The sequence below is a fragment of the Paramacrobiotus metropolitanus genome, unplaced genomic scaffold (genome assembly GCF_019649055.1).
Source record: "Paramacrobiotus metropolitanus isolate TYO unplaced genomic scaffold, Prichtersi_v1.0 Parri_scaffold0000083, whole genome shotgun sequence".
NCBI classification, from domain to species: domain Eukaryota; kingdom Metazoa; phylum Tardigrada; class Eutardigrada; order Parachela; family Macrobiotidae; genus Paramacrobiotus; species Paramacrobiotus metropolitanus.
Window position 1 is genome coordinate 216182 of NW_026570303.1, and position 19546 is coordinate 235727.

Below are 19546 nucleotides of genomic sequence, written 5' to 3' on the forward strand. Positions count from 1 at the left end.
GCTTTCGCCAGATCGAAAGAGCGCGCCTACCAGCAAGCAGAGCAGCTAGCGTTCTCTACCGAGGTACAGGATGTGGGATTGTTTAGAATATTCAAATCACGCAACAGAACTGCGAATTACTTTTTCTCCAGAAGCAGACGTCGACTTCAGTGACACAAATCAGAAGGCTCCACGCTAATGTACCGTAGTTCGCACACTCACAACAAATTGCCGCTATAAGTGACAACTTGGTCGATTTATCTGAAATTAGCACTGTACTTGTCGGAGATTTGAGACAAATGGGATAAACTAGCCGCTAATGGCACTTCAGTCGTCGCCAGAGCACGGCATTTCCGGATTCGCAAGTACAATAAACTGAAATTGTGCAATTTAGTTGCCTGGACAAGTGGCTTGTTCGTAGTCGGTCGAAATCACCATGGTACAGTTGCTGGGCATAGGTAAGTCTACGAATGGTACCAGCAAACAACGGTTTCGAACCTTCTGATCATTATCTTGCAACATGCCCAGCTCATTTTTTTTGTTTACGGGTGATTTTACATGGAATGTTTACAGGCGGCGGCACCGGTGAAAACAAAGGCTCTGTAGCACACGAAATAGTAAAGGTCAGAAAATGCAACCAAGCCAAGAGATGGTGCGACTTCGAACTTGTCACCATCTGCAGCATCCCGAACAGAAAAAGGAGAAAATTTACCGTCATACCTTACAACCACGGAAAAACGAAATGGTTGTTTCGCTAGGCCATCTTTTAATTTCAGGTGTCTTTATGATGTCAGATTTACTTGATCGTTTTACCGACTACTAAAAAATATATTATTGTAATCTCAGCAAGCTATCCTAAAAGCTCAGTAATCAAAGGCAATAATTTGTCACGCTAGGTTGTCAAGTTTAGTTTTCAACAGGTGGTCACTGTTTAATGAATTGTAATCAAAAAAGATTACGTACAAAACTTTACATACTGTATCTCATTTCATGAGTGAGCAGCGGAATTAAGTACATTTTATTGATAACCAAATCAGTTAGGTAACTGAAACCACCACAACAAAAATTTCAAACTTGCCGGGAAAGTTTCACCAGTATTCTGACTGTTTAAAAAAATTCCCTCGAACTTCCACAGAATTTCTGACTATGTCCTTAATACAACATAATAAGTACAGTATACTACGTTTCGCACGGCAGCCCGAAACATTCAAATTCTGTAAATTCAAACATTCAAAACAGTCAAATGATTCAAATTAGGCCAACAAAATTCGAACCATAAACAAGTAGCAAGAATCAAGAAAAAACCACCAAAACAGCGGAAAACAATATGTCGGCCAACTCACAAGGGAATCATCTTCATCCGCAGTGTACTCCCTTCTTGAACATTGCAATCTGCCAAGCACAACGCATCCGGCAGCACCTTGCCATCCAGCGTAATCTCCTGCTGCTCCATGGGAATCAACTCGGTGCTTTGCAGCATGGCTTTGACCACGGCCACCCAGAAGGCAAGGTTGACCTTCAGATTGTACTTGCGTCCCTCTGCTGTCTCCATCAGCACGTAGGTATTAACCGGGAATGCCGGCGCACCAGGCTGCGCAATCTCTTTAAGGAGCGGATGCGCCAGCATCTCGGCGACCAACTGGGTCCACTGCGGCACACCGCGCAATAGCAGCAGCAATCCCTGCAGCATCATTTTTTGGCCGATGCCCAGCGGTTCGGCAGCGTCCTTGCAGCCGCGACACAACCCCTTGGCCGTCTCCACTACGGCGCCCAGATCAAGCCCGTGATGCGGTTCACACAAGCGTTCCAATAAGGTTAGCTGGAGCCACAGCTTCAACGGCTGAAAATCCCAGGCGCAGGCCAAATTCAGCAGTTCCAGGATGCCTTCTGGACTCAGTCGGGACGGGTCCAAGGGGAACACGTCCGACTGGATGCCTGCCGCCGCGGCATCAATGAAGGCCAACATCGATTCCCTGCTCACGTTTATGTCATAAGCGCTGACCTTTAAAACAAGGAAACCGTTATAATATACAGAGTCTTCCAAGCGGTTGCATACTCACCTTTCCTTGTTGCGTTTCACCGAAGATCCGCAAGGTAATTTCAGAAATACTGCTAAGAATCCGGCGGTCAACTTTTATATTCCAGCGTGATCCTCTGCGCAACACGACGTTATCAGCTGCAACATAACGCGCGGCATCCGGTTCGCCGGCTTCCACCGGCACCGGTCCGCGCACTTGCCGCAACTGCTCTCGCAGCAGATGCCTCAGGGGCACGCGGAAGCGCACGTAACAGCAGGCCTTCTGGAAGACACCCAAATCGTCGGCGGTGTTGGTGAGTGTGTGACCTCGGACCATGAGGAGCTTCTCGTTGAGCAGAGCGAGAACGGTGCTATGCTTTTGAGGTAGGTCAACCTTCGCCGCGTCGGAATTGACAAAAACCAGCGTGACAGACCCGACCACGCAGTCTGCCGGCAGTCGCCCGAAGCGGATGTTGGCGCACCAGGGGATTCGGAATCCGGTTGAGTGGGGTAGCATGGAATCCATCGTTTTCTCTACTGCAGATTGAATGCAAAATCAGTGCAAGAGCGAGAACTGTTTTCTATGTAAGAGTACGTTCATAGTATGAGTATAAATGCTCAGTAGTAAAATTACAAATCGTTGTAGCTATTAGCTAATACAGTAACATAATATATATACAAAATTTTCGAGAAGTACGACTATTTTTCTCCGATTCAGTACTGTACTTAATTTATGTAAAACCAGTTTAACCGTTATTAAGTGAATGCGTTGGTATGCACATATAGATATGCACACATACAATATATCCAAGAATAATATAACAAAACAAAGCACAAGTACATAATTATTGCAGTTACTTTAACGGATAACGTACGCTGTAGTGTACAATGCTCTGCATCTTTGCTCACTACGAGGATTCCTTCGACAAATTATTATAGTATAACAACGTCCTGCACTGACAATAAAAGGCACTGAATTAAAGCGAATACCTTGGCTTGCCGCCAAGTCCTGTAATCTTACGTCAGTTCACTAGCCAACAATTCAAATTAGAGGCGAAATTTTCTCACATTATGAACTACGAGTATGTACAATACTTCGGTTAGTCAGTTTGATTTGCATGGCTGTACCACAACGGACGTGCACAATACTGCATGCATTATTAGTAATCGCACAAATTATTACAATTATTAGTAGCCACGTATTACCATGAAATGGTCACTGTAACACTGTTATACTCTACACAGACAAGAAAGCGCTTGCATGAAAAGTACCTCGCACTTAAACGGTATGACGTAATTTTACGTAAATACTGCTTTTCCACTACGCGTCCTCACAACAAGAGCAAAAAACCAAACAGACAGCGCAGTGACCGCACACAAGCCTGACACCTACTATCCATAACACGATGATAACTGCACTTACCGAAAACTTGTAGCTCCACTCGGCTATCGAGCCATCCCGGCAACGGCACCAGCGTCTCCCCGCTGACAACCATACTGACAAATTCCAGCTTGCCCATCCCGTAATCGTTGGTCCACAGCCGCTGCACGCCCGCCTCCCGCTGGTAGGTGTACAGGGCGCAACAGGTCAGGAGGTCGCCGCCGGTCGGGCTCCCTGCTCCCAGCTTCAGCAGCTCCACATGGGCGTCAGTCAACATCCGGCTAATCATCGGTTCCATGGCCCGCACTCGTTCCGTGAAGGTCATCGACGGGGCTGCGGCGCGGCCGTGCGAGGAGGCGGTTTCTTCACTCTGGCGCCGGCGTTTGCGCTCCGGTGGGTCCGCGCCAGTTCCTGCCTGGGAAATGCTACCATTGACAGCGAGTGGTGGTGGCATAATAATCGTTCCGTACTGATGATCGCTGGATGAGGTGTCCATCACTCGAACTGGAAAGTTATAATCCGTACGAGAAACAGGCTTTAAAAAGCGTCGTACCGAAAACCAGACTCAAGAAAAATGTGAGACACTAGTCGCGGTTTGTGCCAGATCGAATTAAAGGCAGGTGTGTAAGTGTCTTAGTGTATCCTGAGACGTGTGGAATGCGGGATCAATTCAATTGTTCGACTAGGCGCAATAGAACGGCGAATGACTTTTGGCTGAGTGACAGAATTCTTTGGTCGCGCAGAGGGCACATGCGAACACCGCTCAGTACACTCTCGAATTGTGCGCGGATAGTGTGCGTTGTGGCAGCGCGCCCTTTTTTTCGACGTTAGCCCGCGATAAGGTAAGTTCGGACCGCCACAAACAAATGCCGCAGTGATCGTCAATTGCTGATTCTTTAAAACAAAATAATATTTCTCGTACTCGTACTCGTCGTATAGCCTACTCATGGTCAAGTATATTGAAAATCGGAACCAGTAGTGGCAGTAAAACCGTTTTAACATTACGTACCGTTTCTTTCCATAAAAAATCGAAACCGCGACCTTTCACAAACAAATCAACTTACTTATTACGTGAAAATAAAGTAACAATTTTATCTACTTATCATTGCTCTGAAAATGCGTCTTGTATCTGATGTTCAAGCTGAAATCATCATGCAGAGTTAATCACATCTGCATAGGTATACCGTACTGCTGTCAATTGTACTGTATACGAATGTACTTGTATCAGCAAGTACTGTGTATACGAGTACAGTACAAAACTGTTTGTAGAATCGTTTCGATACCGCATCTGATTTTCGCAAGTGCAATTCACTTTTGTTCAAAGGTTTCTTTACGTTCACAGTTTACATGCTGTGCTACTGCAAGAAAACAAAAGCTAGCTGCTACACGAAAAAATAAAAGTCAGAAAAGCAACGAAGCCGCAAAAAAAGAAGCACATAAACTGTTGGTACAAGGGACATCCGAAACAAACCAGGAGAAACTTTGATCGTTATGACCACGGAGGAAAAAACAACTCTCCACTGCGTATCACCGCATACGGACACACAGACCCCCATTTAATACAGCTTTGATTCCAATATCCGAATGGTGATAAAGATAAGGTAAAGATAAGCCGCCAATGCCGATCAGCGAAGTCAGTCCAGTAACGGCTCGCGGAGACAGAGCGGTTCAAGGCCAAGTTCAAGACGGAGAGATGCTTCCTCGGCAGCCAACGTTTTTGTCCATTCCTCCTTCCACACGAACCGGAACTCGAAATTTTATAAATTACAGGCAATTTATATTATATAATTCTATAAAAATCGCTAACCTTTTTAATAAATATATGTACAGTGCAGCGCTAGCTTTACTCATTACTGGGAAATGACACTTCCTTCATTGTGCAGAAATATTTGCTATTTTAAATGAGAATATCATTACCAAATTCGACGATTTTATAACCAAAATGCCCAGTTAATTTTATGAATATTCCGCTAACTTGTATCATAAACTCCCGACTAACTTATATCAGTGGAGATTCAGTAGTTCATTCTTCATATAATTCATCCGCACCAACTTAAAAATGCAGTTACAGCCCTATGTCAAAGTAGTAATTCTCTAATGCACAGTTAATTACAACTAATTATCAGCGAAAGTTTGTACGCGTACAGATACTTGTGTCTAATATAAATAATGGGCGTATTTCCACTCAAAGCCATCCTTATGATTTTCCAGCGACGCACTGAACTGCGTTTTTTCATTTCTATTTTTAGTGTGCCTTCGTATTTCAACATTTTAAATAATTATTTTTAAATAATTATTTATTTATTATTTAAATAATTATTTTAAATAAATAAATTAAACTAAAAATCCGATCCGCCGGTACATTTTTTAAAACAATTTCGATTACATTATTCAGTGTAAAAATAATATCATGTCTTAAATATTTTAAATATGAAATAAATCAAAAATATAGCAGTCTACAGTGCATACAATAAGATTATAAGCAACATCAAAATAAATCAATATTAGTACTAGCTCACCCCAGCAGTGTGGCAGCATAAACTTCCGGTGCTCATGTTTCATGCTGAACTTACGATTATGCTTCACTTCTTCAGTTACTAACTGCCCGGTGAAATGGAACCTCCCATCCTTCTGGAGATGCTGCAGTGCGCTGACTTTCTGCGTGCCCAACATATATAATTTCCCTCTGGAAACGACGAGGAATAAATAAGTAGTATTCAGTAATTTCGGTGCAGACTAATGAGACTCGTGCTGTATATAAAAATTCAAGCACTTATGACTTCTCAATTTCAGGTGCACAAAACTCGCGTTATAAAAAAACAAAAAATTCAAATTAAATAAAATAAAAATTTCAAATAAAAAAATAAAATAAGCTCAAATAAAAAAATTTTAATAGTTAAAATTCTACAATAACTGAGAAGCTGGAACGCCAAAAGAAATAAGAATGCTAATTTAACTAAGTAACAAAGAGCCGAATTATGTGGAAGACGCCATCATCAGGGTAAAAAAAAACCATAACATCGAAAACTGCAGTTACAGAAACAACAACACTCGACTGGAGTGTTTCGAAGGGAAACTGTCCAAATCGGCGCGCTTGACTGTACGCCGTGCACCGAGGACGCGCCAGGAATGTGTCATGGTGGCGGTGTGCTTGATTCAACTCCTTGTTTTGCTTTTTCTAGTTTTCCTTCTGCACTGCCATCTGATAACAACGCGCCACACGGTCACAACAAATGTGAGTCACAAAAAAGAGCAAGGTCACAGTCTGCTGAAAAAGTACAAGGAGTATAACTTATTCAACTCATATTTTTAATACGAGTAATTTCTACTGTTATGTATTTATGCTATTTATGCATAAGTCAGCCGTATAAATACTGACGCTTAGGTTTTTCTGTTTTTCGCGCAAGTCCATCGATACTGATTTATATTTTGTATCTTCTGCATTTGGATGTCAATTTGTAAGATATATCAATTATAATTTATCCTGTTTCATTATATGTATTGCCAATTAGAAAGTACAGTATCTATCGTTTTCCATTGTTAGACATAAAAATCATGATGGATTAAATACGTTTCTTATTATTAGTTAAGGTATTACGGAGACTGGTTAACATTTTGGATTATAGTAAACTACGGTAGTGCTTTACAAGAACAACGGCAAGATACCTACTATACCTGGTGTGATTTCACCGGCACGTTTTAAGAATTGAGAGTTTAAAAGGGAACTGGATAGTTGTGATTGGTGTCATCTGCAGTGATTCTGCAGATCCTTATCAAATATTAGTCATATTCGAATGTGCTGTATATTAATCTAATTTCTTGATTATTTGATCCTATTTGCCCAGAGTTACGCCCTGCTAGCACAAAATCTTTATTAACACAGCAACAACTTTGATTCGTAGCTATTTCATACGCAGAGCAGATTTCAGAATCCACCAACCACAGCAGAAGTAAAAATATACTTACTGTCTGCATTTAAGCATCAGTACAATCTACGGTAAAACCGTAAATGCATTTAAAATGATTAATAAAATCCCAAACGTCACGTTACTGTTTAGTGTTTACACGTTACATCAGAAGCCCAAAGCGCGCAACGTATGTACTTCGCAGTTCGCATGGGGCCTTAAGTTTTCCCCTCTGAGGGGAAAACTCCCCCGCACATATGCCGCTTAGTCGTTTACACGCTTAAATCTGACTGCAGTTTAAAACTGCGTGCGTTGCGGCAACACGTTTGCAACTTTGCCGTTATCTGAGTTGTCATAGCTCTCTTGTTCAGTTGCGCAACCGGATATGCCGAGTTGGCTAGAAACCGCTTTTAACAATTGTAAGCTGCAGCCAACTTTAGCCTGCGTTCGTGTAAGCCACTAAGCGGCACATGTGCGGGGGAAAACAAAAATTCCCCGTACTGTATGAGGGGAAAACTAAAGGCCCCATGCGAAGTATCCCAAAAAGAAAGCGGATAATACAGGTGGTATACCAACGCGGCAACTGCTTGTGATGCTTGATCACCGGGAAATATTTCCCGACCCCTGGCTACAGCGGAATAAACTTCATCTGAAGTACACTCCCTTCCTTCACTTTGCAATCCGCCAACGTCCGCGCGTCGTGTAACACCTTTCCATCGAGCGCTAACTCCTGCTGCTCAACGGGAACCACCTGCACATCGTGCAGTTTGGCTTTAACAATCCCAACCCAGTAGGCCAAGTTGACTTTAATATTATGCTTGCGTCCTTCCATAGTCTCCACAAAGATGTAGGAATCAGCGGGTAAAAAGTCGGGCTGTACAATGCCCTTTAATAGTGGATGCTCCAGCATCGCGACCGGCAACTGGGTCCACTGCGGGACACCGCGCAGCATCAGCAGCAATCCCCGCAGAACCATTTTCTGTCCGATGCCGAGCTCTTCGGTAGTGTCCTTACAGCACCGACACAAACATTTGGCCGTCTCCATTACTGCGCTTAGATTGAAACCGTGGTCCGGCTCACACAAGCGTTCCATTAAAGTCAGCTGTAGCCACACTTTCAACGGCACAAAATCCCAGGCGCTGGCTAGTTTCAACAGTTCCAGTATGCCGGTGGGAGTCAGTCGGGAGGGATCCAAGGGAAACACTTCACACCGGGAGTCGGCTGCTGCGGCATGAATGAATTTCAGCAGCAATTCCTTGCTTAGACATGGATCGTATGCGCTGACCTTTAAGTAAATTAAATTTTATTAGATCCTGGTATTCAATCACTTTGCAGTTTGCATACACTGCAAGTTTGCAACACTGCACCGCACTTATGCAAATAAAATGGAAATGGCCCGCTATGCCGCTAAGCGCATGTTTACAGCACCGACTTTGTACTTCATCACTAAAATCCGCTTTCTTGCGCGCACAAGATAAAATTCTATAGCATTATTTCATAGCATTTAGCATTATTTTATTACATTCCTAAGCAAAATAAGTATGCATTGACCAAAAAACCGTTTGTGCGCGTGATATTCACTATCCATTTTTTAAAATACGTATATGGTCGTGAATTAATATGCACGAAAGGTTTTTTAAATTAACGCATTGCCGTACGCGCAGCGCAGTGACAGAATAATAGTATCAGATATTTTAAAACATTGCAGTTTAAGTTCATTTGAAAATTGGTTCAAGCCCAAATGCTCCAATTTCTTTAAAATTACTCATTAACGATAAAAATCACAGTTCATTGCTGCGATTGCTTTCGGCGGTATGAACTGTGCGATGTGTCCTTAAGTAACAGATTTTTAAGTGATTATAAATAGCTTATTCATATTACAGTATTTGATTATTATTTTTAAGTGATCATGCATAGCTTTAATTAGCATAGTTGCATGGACTATTCAGTTAAGTAATTGTCCTACAGTAAAATAAGCTACATACTACATAGTACGTCCACTACTAGACGGAAGATGATTAATTTTGGGTGTCGCTTATCAAGCGCGGTAAATACAGTAACAAAGGTAATTGCTATATGTAAGTACCTTTCCCTGCCGTGATTCTCCAAAGATTCGTGCGGTAGTGCTGGAAATGTTGACGAGAGTGCGGCGATCCACATTCATATTCCAGTGTGATCCCTTGCGCAGCACGACGTTATCTGCACCCGCATAGTGCGCCGCATCATATTCGTTGGCTTCCGCCGGTACCGGTCCCCGCACATGCCGCAACTGCTCCCTTAGCAAACGCCGCAGCGGTGTGCGAAAGCACACCAAACAGTAGGCTTTGTGGAAAACGTCAGGTGTGTCGGTTTCCGTACGACCTTCGAGATTGACCACAGCCGCGTTGATCCGTCCGAGATCGGTGTTGTTCCTTGGTGCTAGCTTTATCGTGACCTCCCCGGGATTGACGAAAGTGAGCATGATGGACACCATCTCACAGTCTGCTGGTATCCGCCCGAAACGGATGTTGGCGAACCAGGGGATCAAGAAGCGGGTCGATGAGCTGGGGTGTGGGCGCCGTGTGATGTTCATCGTGTCCCCTACTGTATATAAAAACAATTCAATGATGTTGTTATTCACACAGTAGGACCATATAAAGCGGCACCATGGTACGGGATAATCAGATCATTCTTGGTTATCTAGACACCATAATTTCAACTCATGGTCAGAACCACTGTTCAATATATCGCGCGATTGGCAAGAACGGCAGTGCAGTAAGTACAGTGCGGCAAGAACGATACAATCTGCATGGAGCATGCGAACAGTCCAACACCCGTGTTCGCGGCCCACACCCGTGTTTTCCGGTGCAACCAGCATCGAACTTATTATGCATTGTTACCGTCGTTAGAAGGTAATCCGTTATACAATTGATTATTGATGCATATTCGGCAACTACCAAAAGTATTAATTTTGATAAAACGGACGATAGCTATTACGTACTACCTAGTAATTAGCCACTAACACTGTACAGATACAGAGCACAGTAACCCATCGGAGTTCTCAAACACCATAATTTTGCCTTGACGACGGTACCGGTTTCCCGCTACTGATGTCCTTATGAATTACAATTCAGTGCATGCATGTCCGTTAACTTATACCCGCCATCAGACTCGTCCTTGCACTTACTAAAAACCTGTAGTTCGACTCGGCTGTCCATCCATTCGGGCAACGGCAACATATCCTTCTCGCTGCCGGCTACGCGCACCCACTCCAGCGTACCTCTCCCGTAATCGTTGGTCCACAGACGCTGCACACCCGTAACCGGCTGGAACGTGTATTTAGCGGAACAAGCCAACAGGTCGCCACCGGCCGGGCTCATCAAGCGGCCCACTCCCAGCAATTCTTCCTGAGCGTTGGCCAACAGGATGTCCACATCCGGCACCATAGTCTGTACCCGCTGCATGAAGGCGGACGGCGCTGCACCGACGTAAGATTCCGTGTCCCCGTCAAGGCGTCGGCGTTTGCGGTGAGATAGGGGGTCACCGGTTTCAGCGGCTCCTCGGTGGCCGGGACTACCGTCGACAGGGAGTGGTGGGGGCATATTGGGCGTTGCGTATTGGGGATCGCGCAATGCAGTGTCCATCATTAGGCTTATAATTATTGTGATCCCCAGTCGTGACTCGGTTTACGAAAATATAATTACAATAAAAATAACAAAAATGTTAAAATGTATACTTTACGTATACATGTACGAGACAATTAGCCGGATAAAGTAATCGAAAAGTACACCGCCGCAAAAGTAAACAAATGATTTTGTTAGATGTCACACGAAGATGTGCCAGAATGAAACAATATTATGCATAAGGAGGCTGCGAAGCACTTTTGATTGGATGACGAAAGTCGCTTCAAATGGCGAACACACCGCAGAGGCCAATCGAAACACTCGGAAGCCCGCCCCACCAGACACCGCTGCGGTCTGCACTGTGGGAACGCGCTTTTTTGCCGGCGCCAGTGCATCGTCGCGCCATCAACTCGCGCCATAACATCAATGAATTTTTATTGCATTTTTCGGGACATCGCGGCGTCGAAGACGATTTGTCATTCCCGCTAATTTTCTTGCAAAAAACACTGCAATGCCTGAGTGACCTCCACGAATCAGACATTCTAAATTTTGTAAATTTAATCTTTTACAAATTATGAAAATCAGTTGCCCTGGAAAATTACGTCTTGATAGTCTTGTTAAGTACATTGCTGGTTAAGACTTTCTCAGTCACTGCGCCTTGCAAAACAATTTATGAGATTTACGGTAAGTTGAAACAAGTACATACGTGCATACGTTCCCATATCAGACATCTCGTATCTGTACACAAATGTGTCAGTAAACACCCGATTATACAATATCTCCCGAACTTTTTCGGCATGCGCTGTTTATTTCTGCTTACGGGACGTTTAACCATGATTGCTCACACACGCGGCGGAGCCGTAAACCCGCAAAAAGAAAACAAAGGCTCTTGTGTTACGCGAAAAAATACTTACAAGTCAGAAAAGATAACGAAGTCACAAAGAAGCACAGAAACAGTTGGCACAAGCGGCATAAAAAAAAGTAGAAAATTTGACCGTTATGACCACGGAGAAACAACTCACCAGTACACAAACGTACACACACACACATTAATGAAACTCTCACCACTGCTGTACAACAACGCCCTTGCAAAGCTTAAATATCCAAATATCGATAAAGATAAAAAGAACCGCCAATGCCAGGGTTCGGGAGGCAGTTCAGTAGCGGCTCGTGGAGACGGAGCGGTTCAAGGTCGGCGGAATCCAGGCTTCCACCGCGGCCAGCGCTTTCGTCAGTTTCTCCATCCACACGAAACGCTCTTCTTTCCCGTCAGCGGCAAAATAATACCTGAAAATGAGAACATCACGAACTCCAGGCAGTTCCATTTCACTAATTTATAGTAGAAAATCAAACTCTCAGATCAAACAACGTGATGTAATGGGACATGAAAGCAATGGGAAATTTATACAAAATAATATCAACAACCAAGAACAGTACGAAGTCCATTTACTAATTTATAGCAAAAAAAATTCTCAAATAAAAAAATGGGATACAATGGAAAATTCATACAAATCAATCAATCAAACGCAGCAGCGGAAACAGCAATGCAAACATATCCAAAATCGAATAACAAATGGAATTACTACTTCAATTTTATGATGTTCGGCTTACTTGTATGGACCGGAAGTTTGCGGCTCGCCAAACAGTTTGAAGGGACGAAGTGAGGTCAGCTGGAAAACGTGGGGCCGCGGGCACACTGTTGAGCTAACCGTCTGGACACCGCCCTTGCAGTAGCGCAAGCTAAACTGCAGCGGATCCTGCAGACAATTCGGTGTTAAAGCCAAAGGTACTGTACATCAATGCCAAAGTACACGGTATGAGTGAAATCTAATTCTGCTCACCACATCATGATCGCGCTCTTCCGGGTAGCGCCAGAAATACAGTCCGGTATCGTTCAGAACGCAGTACAGCCGGAACCAGTCCGCCGACGGATTGGATTCATCGGCCACGGTCTAAATTAATTATATTATAACTACAGAATAGTTAAATAACAAAATTTGGTTGGGCAGATTAGCAGAATTTTACCAAGAAGCCTTCTTCTCGATTTTCCAGCGACACCCCGCATTTCATTTCCATTACGAGTGACCCCTCAACGGCCGAATCCGCTGGCACCTAACGCATAAAAGTGCCATGTGTCAGCGAGCGAAAACTAAAATTGCAAGAAAACCAAAAAACATAACTGATCATCTAAGCCTTTACTATGTACACCGTATACCTTATGTAGTTCAAGAACTTTTTCATGGAGATTCTGGAGAGTGAGCGTAGTGGCTCCCACACAACCGAAACTCGACTGGCGTATTTCCTGCTTGGTCGGCGTCCCAGTGACCACATGACTGGCGGATCCCTCGCGCAACGACGGCAGCAGTTTCTTCAGTGTACCGCCTTTCTGCTTCTTACCCGATGCTTTCCCGTTGAGATGATACTTCTCCGCATGGGAATACTGCTCCTGATTAGCTTGCTATAAACAGCCAAACACTTTCAAATTTCAATCATGTTATAATTTTTGTAAAAATCCAAATTCAGTACGAGTATAAGAAAATAGATAAAAAAGTAATCACTGAATTATCCAGAGCATGAAAACGCACTTCAATGTTTCAGGTATGAATTAAATTAAAGAAATCCAACAGTCAGTTCATCCGTGAAAAAAACCTTGGTTTCCTAGCTATCCAACGTTCTGAGTAGAAAAAGTGGGCTTCAATTTTTCAAGTACGATTATGCAAATAAAAAACCAAATAATCGATATGTTAACAAAAAATACAATTTGCAATACCAAATTATCCGGCGTATAAAAATGCGTTATAAGATTTCAGATACAATATGAACTAAATTAGGAGACCCAACAATGGATTAAACATTAGAGTGAAAAGCCCCAAAATCGGTATAAAGGAGAACTTTGATTAATCATCCAATTGACCAGTATAACAGTGCAGTGCATTAGCAAACATACCACAGCATAAACTTCCACGCTCATGGTGAAATCATTTTCCAGATCTTCAAAAACCAACGGCCCGGTAAAGTGAAACGTTCCATCCTGCTGGAGATGCTGCAGAGTGCTGACCATCTGCGTGCCCAGCACGATTTCCCTCTGACGGAACAGGACAAGGAAATAATGCAGCACTTCCGCTGTAACCAAAATAAAAATTTATAATAGTAGCAACAATTATGGCAGTTTTTTTAAGAACTGGGAAATTTACACTGCGATGCCATGCACTCGGCAAATCCTTCCTTCGTCGGCAGAATGATATGGTTGATGACAATCTTCCCGCGTACGGTGTTGTCCGGGATGTAATTGTTGGTCTTCACCTCCAGCACCATATTTTTCAAGCGGACAATCTCATTATGGCACGCTTCCCTTTTCTTGGCTGCAAATCATAACAGCCTTTTCGTCAAAATTTTTATAGAATAATCAAAGGTAGCCTTACAGGCTAGCAACAGCAGACGTTCACATTCCGCGCGTTCCACGCTGCCCTGAAATTCGGGAGTCGACCGGCACAGGTTCAATGCCGCTGTCGTCTGGACCAGCATGCAGTGCTGATGACTGGCCGACGTATGCAAAGCCTGCAATAAAAACGATGTATGAGCACAAGTACATTAACTTATACAAATTATACTGCCAGCTGAAAAATTCATTCACCGCAAAACTGGAAATTATTCAATAACGAAGAATACCTAGTTGATCAAAGCTGACGGAAATCTATCTGCCACAAAAAAAACTTATCGCTGTTAAAAAAGCAACTAACAAACACAACCACAACAACACAACTAACAAACGCAAATAAAGAAGTAGGTACAATGGTACAAGGAAAAAGTAAAGATGTACTAGGTACATAAAAAAATCTTAAGAAAACAGAAATACGAGTAGCAAAAGTCGACATATTAATTAATCAAATTTACTGTGCCTTCATTTTTTATTTTAAACGAAATTATACATGGTAAAAATTGCGAATTCTTCAGTTATGAAGAAAGAGTAGATCCCAAATAAGCCGGTGAAAGAAACAGTATTAAGGGGTGTGTTTTAAGGAATAAAATATAAGACTGCAAGTATGAAAGTATAAGTATAAAGTTCGAAACTCAAAATATTCATCATTCATAATACCTCGATTTTCTTTTGCAGAATCGCAACTGTTCGCACTTTCTGCATTTCCATATCCTCGGACGACGCATTACTCTGCTGGTCATCCTGGATAACAATGCGTTTTCGAGGCGATACAACCGCATCCCGCTGCGTCTTCCGGTAGAAACTTAGTGAGATTGTCGGTGTTGTAATGGAGGACACTGAAGAGGAGCACCCATCGGAACTGTTTTCCGAATGCTGATCACGCGGCGACTGTTCCAAACAACCCAGTGAAAGTGTAAAGTGAGTAACATATACAGACAACTGCTCGCTGTCCAACAAATGCAGTGCTTACTTTCGGCGCGCGATTGGGCATCCCGCCGTATGCCTTCTGTGGGCTGTCATCGTCGGAAAAGTCCATGTAGTTGTTCTTCGAAGCGGAACTATTCCGCACGTCGTGGTACGAAGTGGGTTTCTTGGTGTAAATGTCATCGGTCTCAGGTGCATTATAATCTTCTGCAAAGCAACATCAATCATAAGCTCATAACTAATCTAAGAAAAACACTTACCAAAAAACAAAGAATTTGCAGCGTTAAGGAAAACACAAAATTACTAGCACACAGAATTACGTCTCGCAACCTACTTCCACTATTTTACTATTCTGTTTAATTGCCTATTTAAATACTTCTTTTCGTTTAATTGATTCTTATTTTTTTATTTTCTGCTGTGTTTGGCTTCATATTTTAATTAATTTTCTACTGGCAACTATATTATTAATCTGGGTACCACTTTATAAAATACGCGGAGGAAACAAATTCAATAAAAAAACATTACAAAATTAAGGAAAACCAACATCTAGCACAATCACCGAAATGCTTGGTACGATTACAAATTGAGATACAATCTACGGAGAGAATAAAATGCCAAGATCCGTGAATGTGCATCAAATTTTCAAAATTTTAGAATTATGCATTCTGCTTCACAGCCTTCCGTCAACAAGCACATACCTTCTGAACTGTGGTCAGCAATACCGTCTTCCTCCGGTAGACGCACATGTTTAGCGGATTTTGAGTGCATGGCCACGTCGTCCAATGGAGGAGGTGGTGGCGGTAACATTTCATCATCGAACACATTCCGGCGCAAAGCCGGATTGTTAAAGCGGGCCACAGCATCGGCAACGGGACGACCCGTCTGCGAGGACGGCGGCGAAAACATGGGTGGAGGAAAATCGTATGGGTCGGCGCGTTTGACCTCCTGCATGTCGTTCAGAGAGGACATGCCCGAATGGGTAATGGTGGCGGCGTGTTTGAGTCACTTCCTTGTTTGGTCTTCTGGTTCTTTTTCTTCTCCAGTGCCATCTGATAATAACACGCCACACGGTCAACACAGATGACCGCCATAAAAAAAAGAGGAAGATTACGATCGCACTTCATAATTGTCAACAAACGAAAACTGAACCGCTCATGCATAAAACTGCCAACTTGGCACGTGCACCAAGCAGACGCAAAGCAAAATCCAAACTACTGATTACACCTTGAAAATTGTGAAAAGAATGGGAAAAATCATTCTAAGTCAAAATATGTGCATTGGAAAACAACAAAAAGTCGTACCCGTTTACATTTAATTACATAATTTGATATCACAAATGTAGCAAGCTTTAATTTTTTAAAATTTATACTTCTGTAGTAATTCTATAAATTCTGTAGTAATTCACTAAACATTTCTTTTGAAACAATTATTTAACTGCAGCATTTCGATAACAGTATTTTTCCAATTTTCATTTTGACTGCGCGAGTTAGTTACGAAAACTAACAATTAAGAGATCGAAATATTCAAATTAGTGTTTCATGCATTTTTTAAAAAATACGAGTAGAATTATATTTTTTTAAAAATCCCACATTGTTCAGCTGTAGTACAGTAATGAAAAATTTGCGTGAAAAGAAAAGCAGAATCCTGACAGCAAATTTAAAGAATTTTTAGTGGTGCGCCAAACCTGTTCGATCAACTTTTTCCTCTCTGCAGCCCTCTGCTCTTCGGCCAACATGAGCTCATGCCGATGCTTTAGCACTTCCATATCTTCCTGCTTCTCCCCTTCAATCTTCTTGCTGAGATCGTTATGCTTCCAGGCTTTAGTCTGCTGCAACAATTTATCCTGCAGCTTCTTGGTATGCGGCCCCACCTCCACGGGACCATCCACCGCCCGCATATCAAAATCTCCGCTCGACCGAAGGGGACTCTTCTTTTCCCTGGTATCCACCTTCTTCAACGCATTAGGATCCTGCGCCTTCGCAGCCACCGTCTCGAAAATATGTTTACGCGCTTCGATATCCTTCGTCGGTGAGGATTCATAATACACAATCTTCCGCGACGGCACATCGCTGAAGGAGACATTCTTCCGCGGCGACGCGGTAGGCTTCTCGGGTGACGCGACTACCATGGGCTTTTTTCTCGGGAGACGCCATGGCCGCGGGTTTTTCAAACAGCATCCGTTTTCCATCAGTGACAGCTCGGCCTTTTCCGGCTGGGCCTTCTCAAAGATGGCTTTGCGCTGCTGCAACGGCAGCTCCGCCGGATCCAGGGATTTCTTGGGGGTGGTGTTGGTTTTGGGGATTTTCAGGCTGCTGTAAGGCGACTGCCCGGTGGGGACGTGTTCGCGTTTCTCCGGGAAGTGCGGGGCGATGTTGCCGGAGGAACGGGAGGGTTTGGGCGGGTTACGGGCTTTCGGGTCATGGGAGGGATGCTGCAGTTTGTGGGTGCCGGTGCTCTGATCGCTGTGCGCATCCTCTTCGTCGATCGACTCGTAGGCATCGGCCATTTTGGCCAGCGCCTTTTTGTTTGGACGGATAAGGAGCCATCTTCCTGCTCCGCAACTGTTTCTAAACAGAGAAGAAAAAATAAGTGCCGTACAAGCGAAAGCGGAAACTATGACGCAATCATTTACCACGTCACGATTTCGAACCATTTTCGAAATTAAAGCATAAACAGTACTTAATTTAAAAAAAAACAATAATTATCAAAAAGCATGAACAAAAAACAATAACAAAAATAATAAAGCATCAACAGCCAATATTAAAAACAATGAAAAACTATAACGCCTACGGAATATAACAATTTCAAAATCTCTTTAATTTTCACTGCATTAAACCAACACAAACTGACGGCTATGCGATTACTAATTTTTTCACTTATTTATTTGGCAGTTTTGAGTTTAGTTTATTTACCGAGAATCCGAAGATTCCAAAAACCACATTTTTACAACTTGAAACAACAAAATTTACTGTGCTTCGTCAATAAATAAAACAATACTGACTAAGAATATTTTAATTAATTAAAATAACTTTGCAGAATAATGTCTTTTCTAACGAATATCTGCACGGTGCAGACAAGCTTGAAAAATTCTATTAATAATTACTTAAATCAATATTAGTCAATTAGGGGCTTAGGGCTATTCAATAATCCTAGCAAAAAATTTTATCATAATAAAATTAACTATAATTATTTAAAATTAAATTTAATAATCTAGATCAAAATTAAAACGGCCTGCCATAAAGCCGTTGAACAAGTCAAACAGAGACTTGTCCACTGTTAACATTCAAACTAATAAACTTTAAAATATTCATTACTGTAGCTTACTTATAACGGTTGTTGTTGTTGGTGTGGCAGAATTAGATCTTAAGCCGTCCGTTTCATCAATAAGTCCCTTGGAAGCCACAGTCACCTGCTTTAGCTGATTTTCTGCAAGGTAAGAATTTAACGTCGAAGCATCACTAAAGTCACGAAACAGAGTCCGTCCGTTAAAATAAAACAAAAGCCATGAAATGCTCCAAAAATGCTTCAGACGCAAGGCAAAAGATTCTGTATCACGGCTTAATAACATACGATCAGCACAGAGCACACATAAATTTGCGCAGTATAATTCCATGTCGCAGCATGTTCTCAACTTCTCACCTTTCTGCGCCATTCGGGCTTTGAATTTCTCCAACTGTTCTCTCCGCTCGACGGCAAGCTGAAGCAGCTTCTATAAAAAAACAAATCCTTTGGTAAGTGGATAAACATCAGCAGCAACAAGAGCTGCGTACTTCAGCCGTCATGTCTGAAGAGTTTGCCATCGTAATCCTGATGTCCACACCAGCGCAATAATGAATTCAATGAATTCCCAAAATACGATTCGGAAACCCGTACACCAGATTCGCAATGAAAGTTTGAAGAAGTTTATTCAATACTGCACAAAATAAAATACTAACGAATACTTCAGGTGAAATTGTCGGTACTCCAAAAAAAATCAAAAAGTTGCGAAACTTTCGCGTTTGATTGCACGATGCCAGTGCCACTGCTGCAGCCTGCAAATTTCAAGTTTTCAACGCACAATAGCAACGGCAGAGAGCATGTAGCGAGCTGTGGTATATTCTTGAGGGTGGCACACACCACGTAAAGGAAAGCCCGAAGTCTAAGTACTAATTTTTGAGCCTAAGAAATCAATACGTAATAAAAACTTCGTATTATCCATAATTCATATAAACTATAAATCATACTGGCACATGATTCTTTGACTTTTTTACGATTCAAGGTTAATTTTGTTAAATTATTACCGTGGCGTTTTACACTGGA

The 19546-nt window shown here is 42.5% G+C and overlaps 3 protein-coding genes across 3 annotated transcripts; all 3 read right to left on the reverse strand.

Moving 5' to 3' along the window:
• Window positions 1-1107: 1107 nt before the first annotated feature.
• On the reverse strand, window positions 1108-4144 carry LOC129595898 (uncharacterized). The gene is made up of 3 exons (XM_055493036.1): window positions 3420-4144; window positions 2040-2533; window positions 1108-1981 (listed from the first exon to the last, which is right to left on the reverse strand). The coding sequence occupies exons 1-3, from the start codon at window positions 3871-3873 to the stop codon at window positions 1319-1321; spliced, it is 1611 nt and encodes a 536-aa protein (XP_055349011.1). The 5' UTR covers window positions 3874-4144; the 3' UTR covers window positions 1108-1318.
• Window positions 4145-7563: 3419 nt separating this feature from the next.
• Window positions 7564-11040, reverse strand: LOC129595894 (uncharacterized). Its single transcript, XM_055493029.1, has 3 exons — window positions 10449-11040; window positions 9369-9865; window positions 7564-8567 (listed from the first exon to the last, which is right to left on the reverse strand). Exons 1-3 carry the CDS (start codon window positions 10906-10908, stop codon window positions 7911-7913), a joined length of 1614 nt encoding a protein of 537 aa, XP_055349004.1. The 5' UTR covers window positions 10909-11040; the 3' UTR covers window positions 7564-7910.
• Window positions 11041-11672: 632 nt separating this feature from the next.
• Window positions 11673-19244, reverse strand: LOC129595863 (anillin-like). The gene is made up of 15 exons (XM_055492994.1): window positions 19018-19244; window positions 18887-18956; window positions 18572-18673; window positions 16932-17814; window positions 15946-16243; window positions 15294-15454; window positions 14981-15211; window positions 14307-14442; window positions 14079-14246; window positions 13832-14007; window positions 13100-13342; window positions 12910-12996; window positions 12726-12836; window positions 12496-12641; window positions 11673-12171 (listed from the first exon to the last, which is right to left on the reverse strand). Exons 4-15 carry the CDS (start codon window positions 17751-17753, stop codon window positions 12042-12044), a joined length of 2709 nt encoding a protein of 902 aa, XP_055348969.1. The 5' UTR covers window positions 17754-17814; window positions 18572-18673; window positions 18887-18956; window positions 19018-19244; the 3' UTR covers window positions 11673-12041.
• Window positions 19245-19546: the final 302 nt, after the last annotated feature.

Coding starts and splice junctions, on each gene's coding strand:
- LOC129595898 (XM_055493036.1), bottom strand. CDS start 3,873: ATGGACACCTCATCCAGCGATCATCAGTACGGAACGATTATTATGCCA. Junction 2,534..3,419: donor AGTGGAGCTACAAGTTTTCG/GTAAGTGCAGTT, acceptor TTCAATCTGCAG/TAGAGAAAACGATGGATTCC. Junction 1,982..2,039: donor GTGAAACGCAACAAGGAAAG/GTGAGTATGCAA, acceptor CTTGTTTTAAAG/GTCAGCGCTTATGACATAAA.
- LOC129595894 (XM_055493029.1), bottom strand. CDS start 10,908: ATGATGGACACTGCATTGCGCGATCCCCAATACGCAACGCCCAATATG. Junction 9,866..10,448: donor AGTCGAACTACAGGTTTTTA/GTAAGTGCAAGG, acceptor TTTTATATACAG/TAGGGGACACGATGAACATC. Junction 8,568..9,368: donor GAGAATCACGGCAGGGAAAG/GTACTTACATAT, acceptor ATTTACTTAAAG/GTCAGCGCATACGATCCATG.
- LOC129595863 (XM_055492994.1), bottom strand. CDS start 17,753: ATGGCCGATGCCTACGAGTCGATCGACGAAGAGGATGCGCACAGCGAT. Junction 14,008..14,078: donor CGAGTGCATGGCATCGCAGT/GTAAATTTCCCA, acceptor TTTTGGTTACAG/CGGAAGTGCTGCATTATTTC. Junction 13,343..13,831: donor GCGTGGAAGTTTATGCTGTG/GTATGTTTGCTA, acceptor GGCTGTTTATAG/CAAGCTAATCAGGAGCAGTA.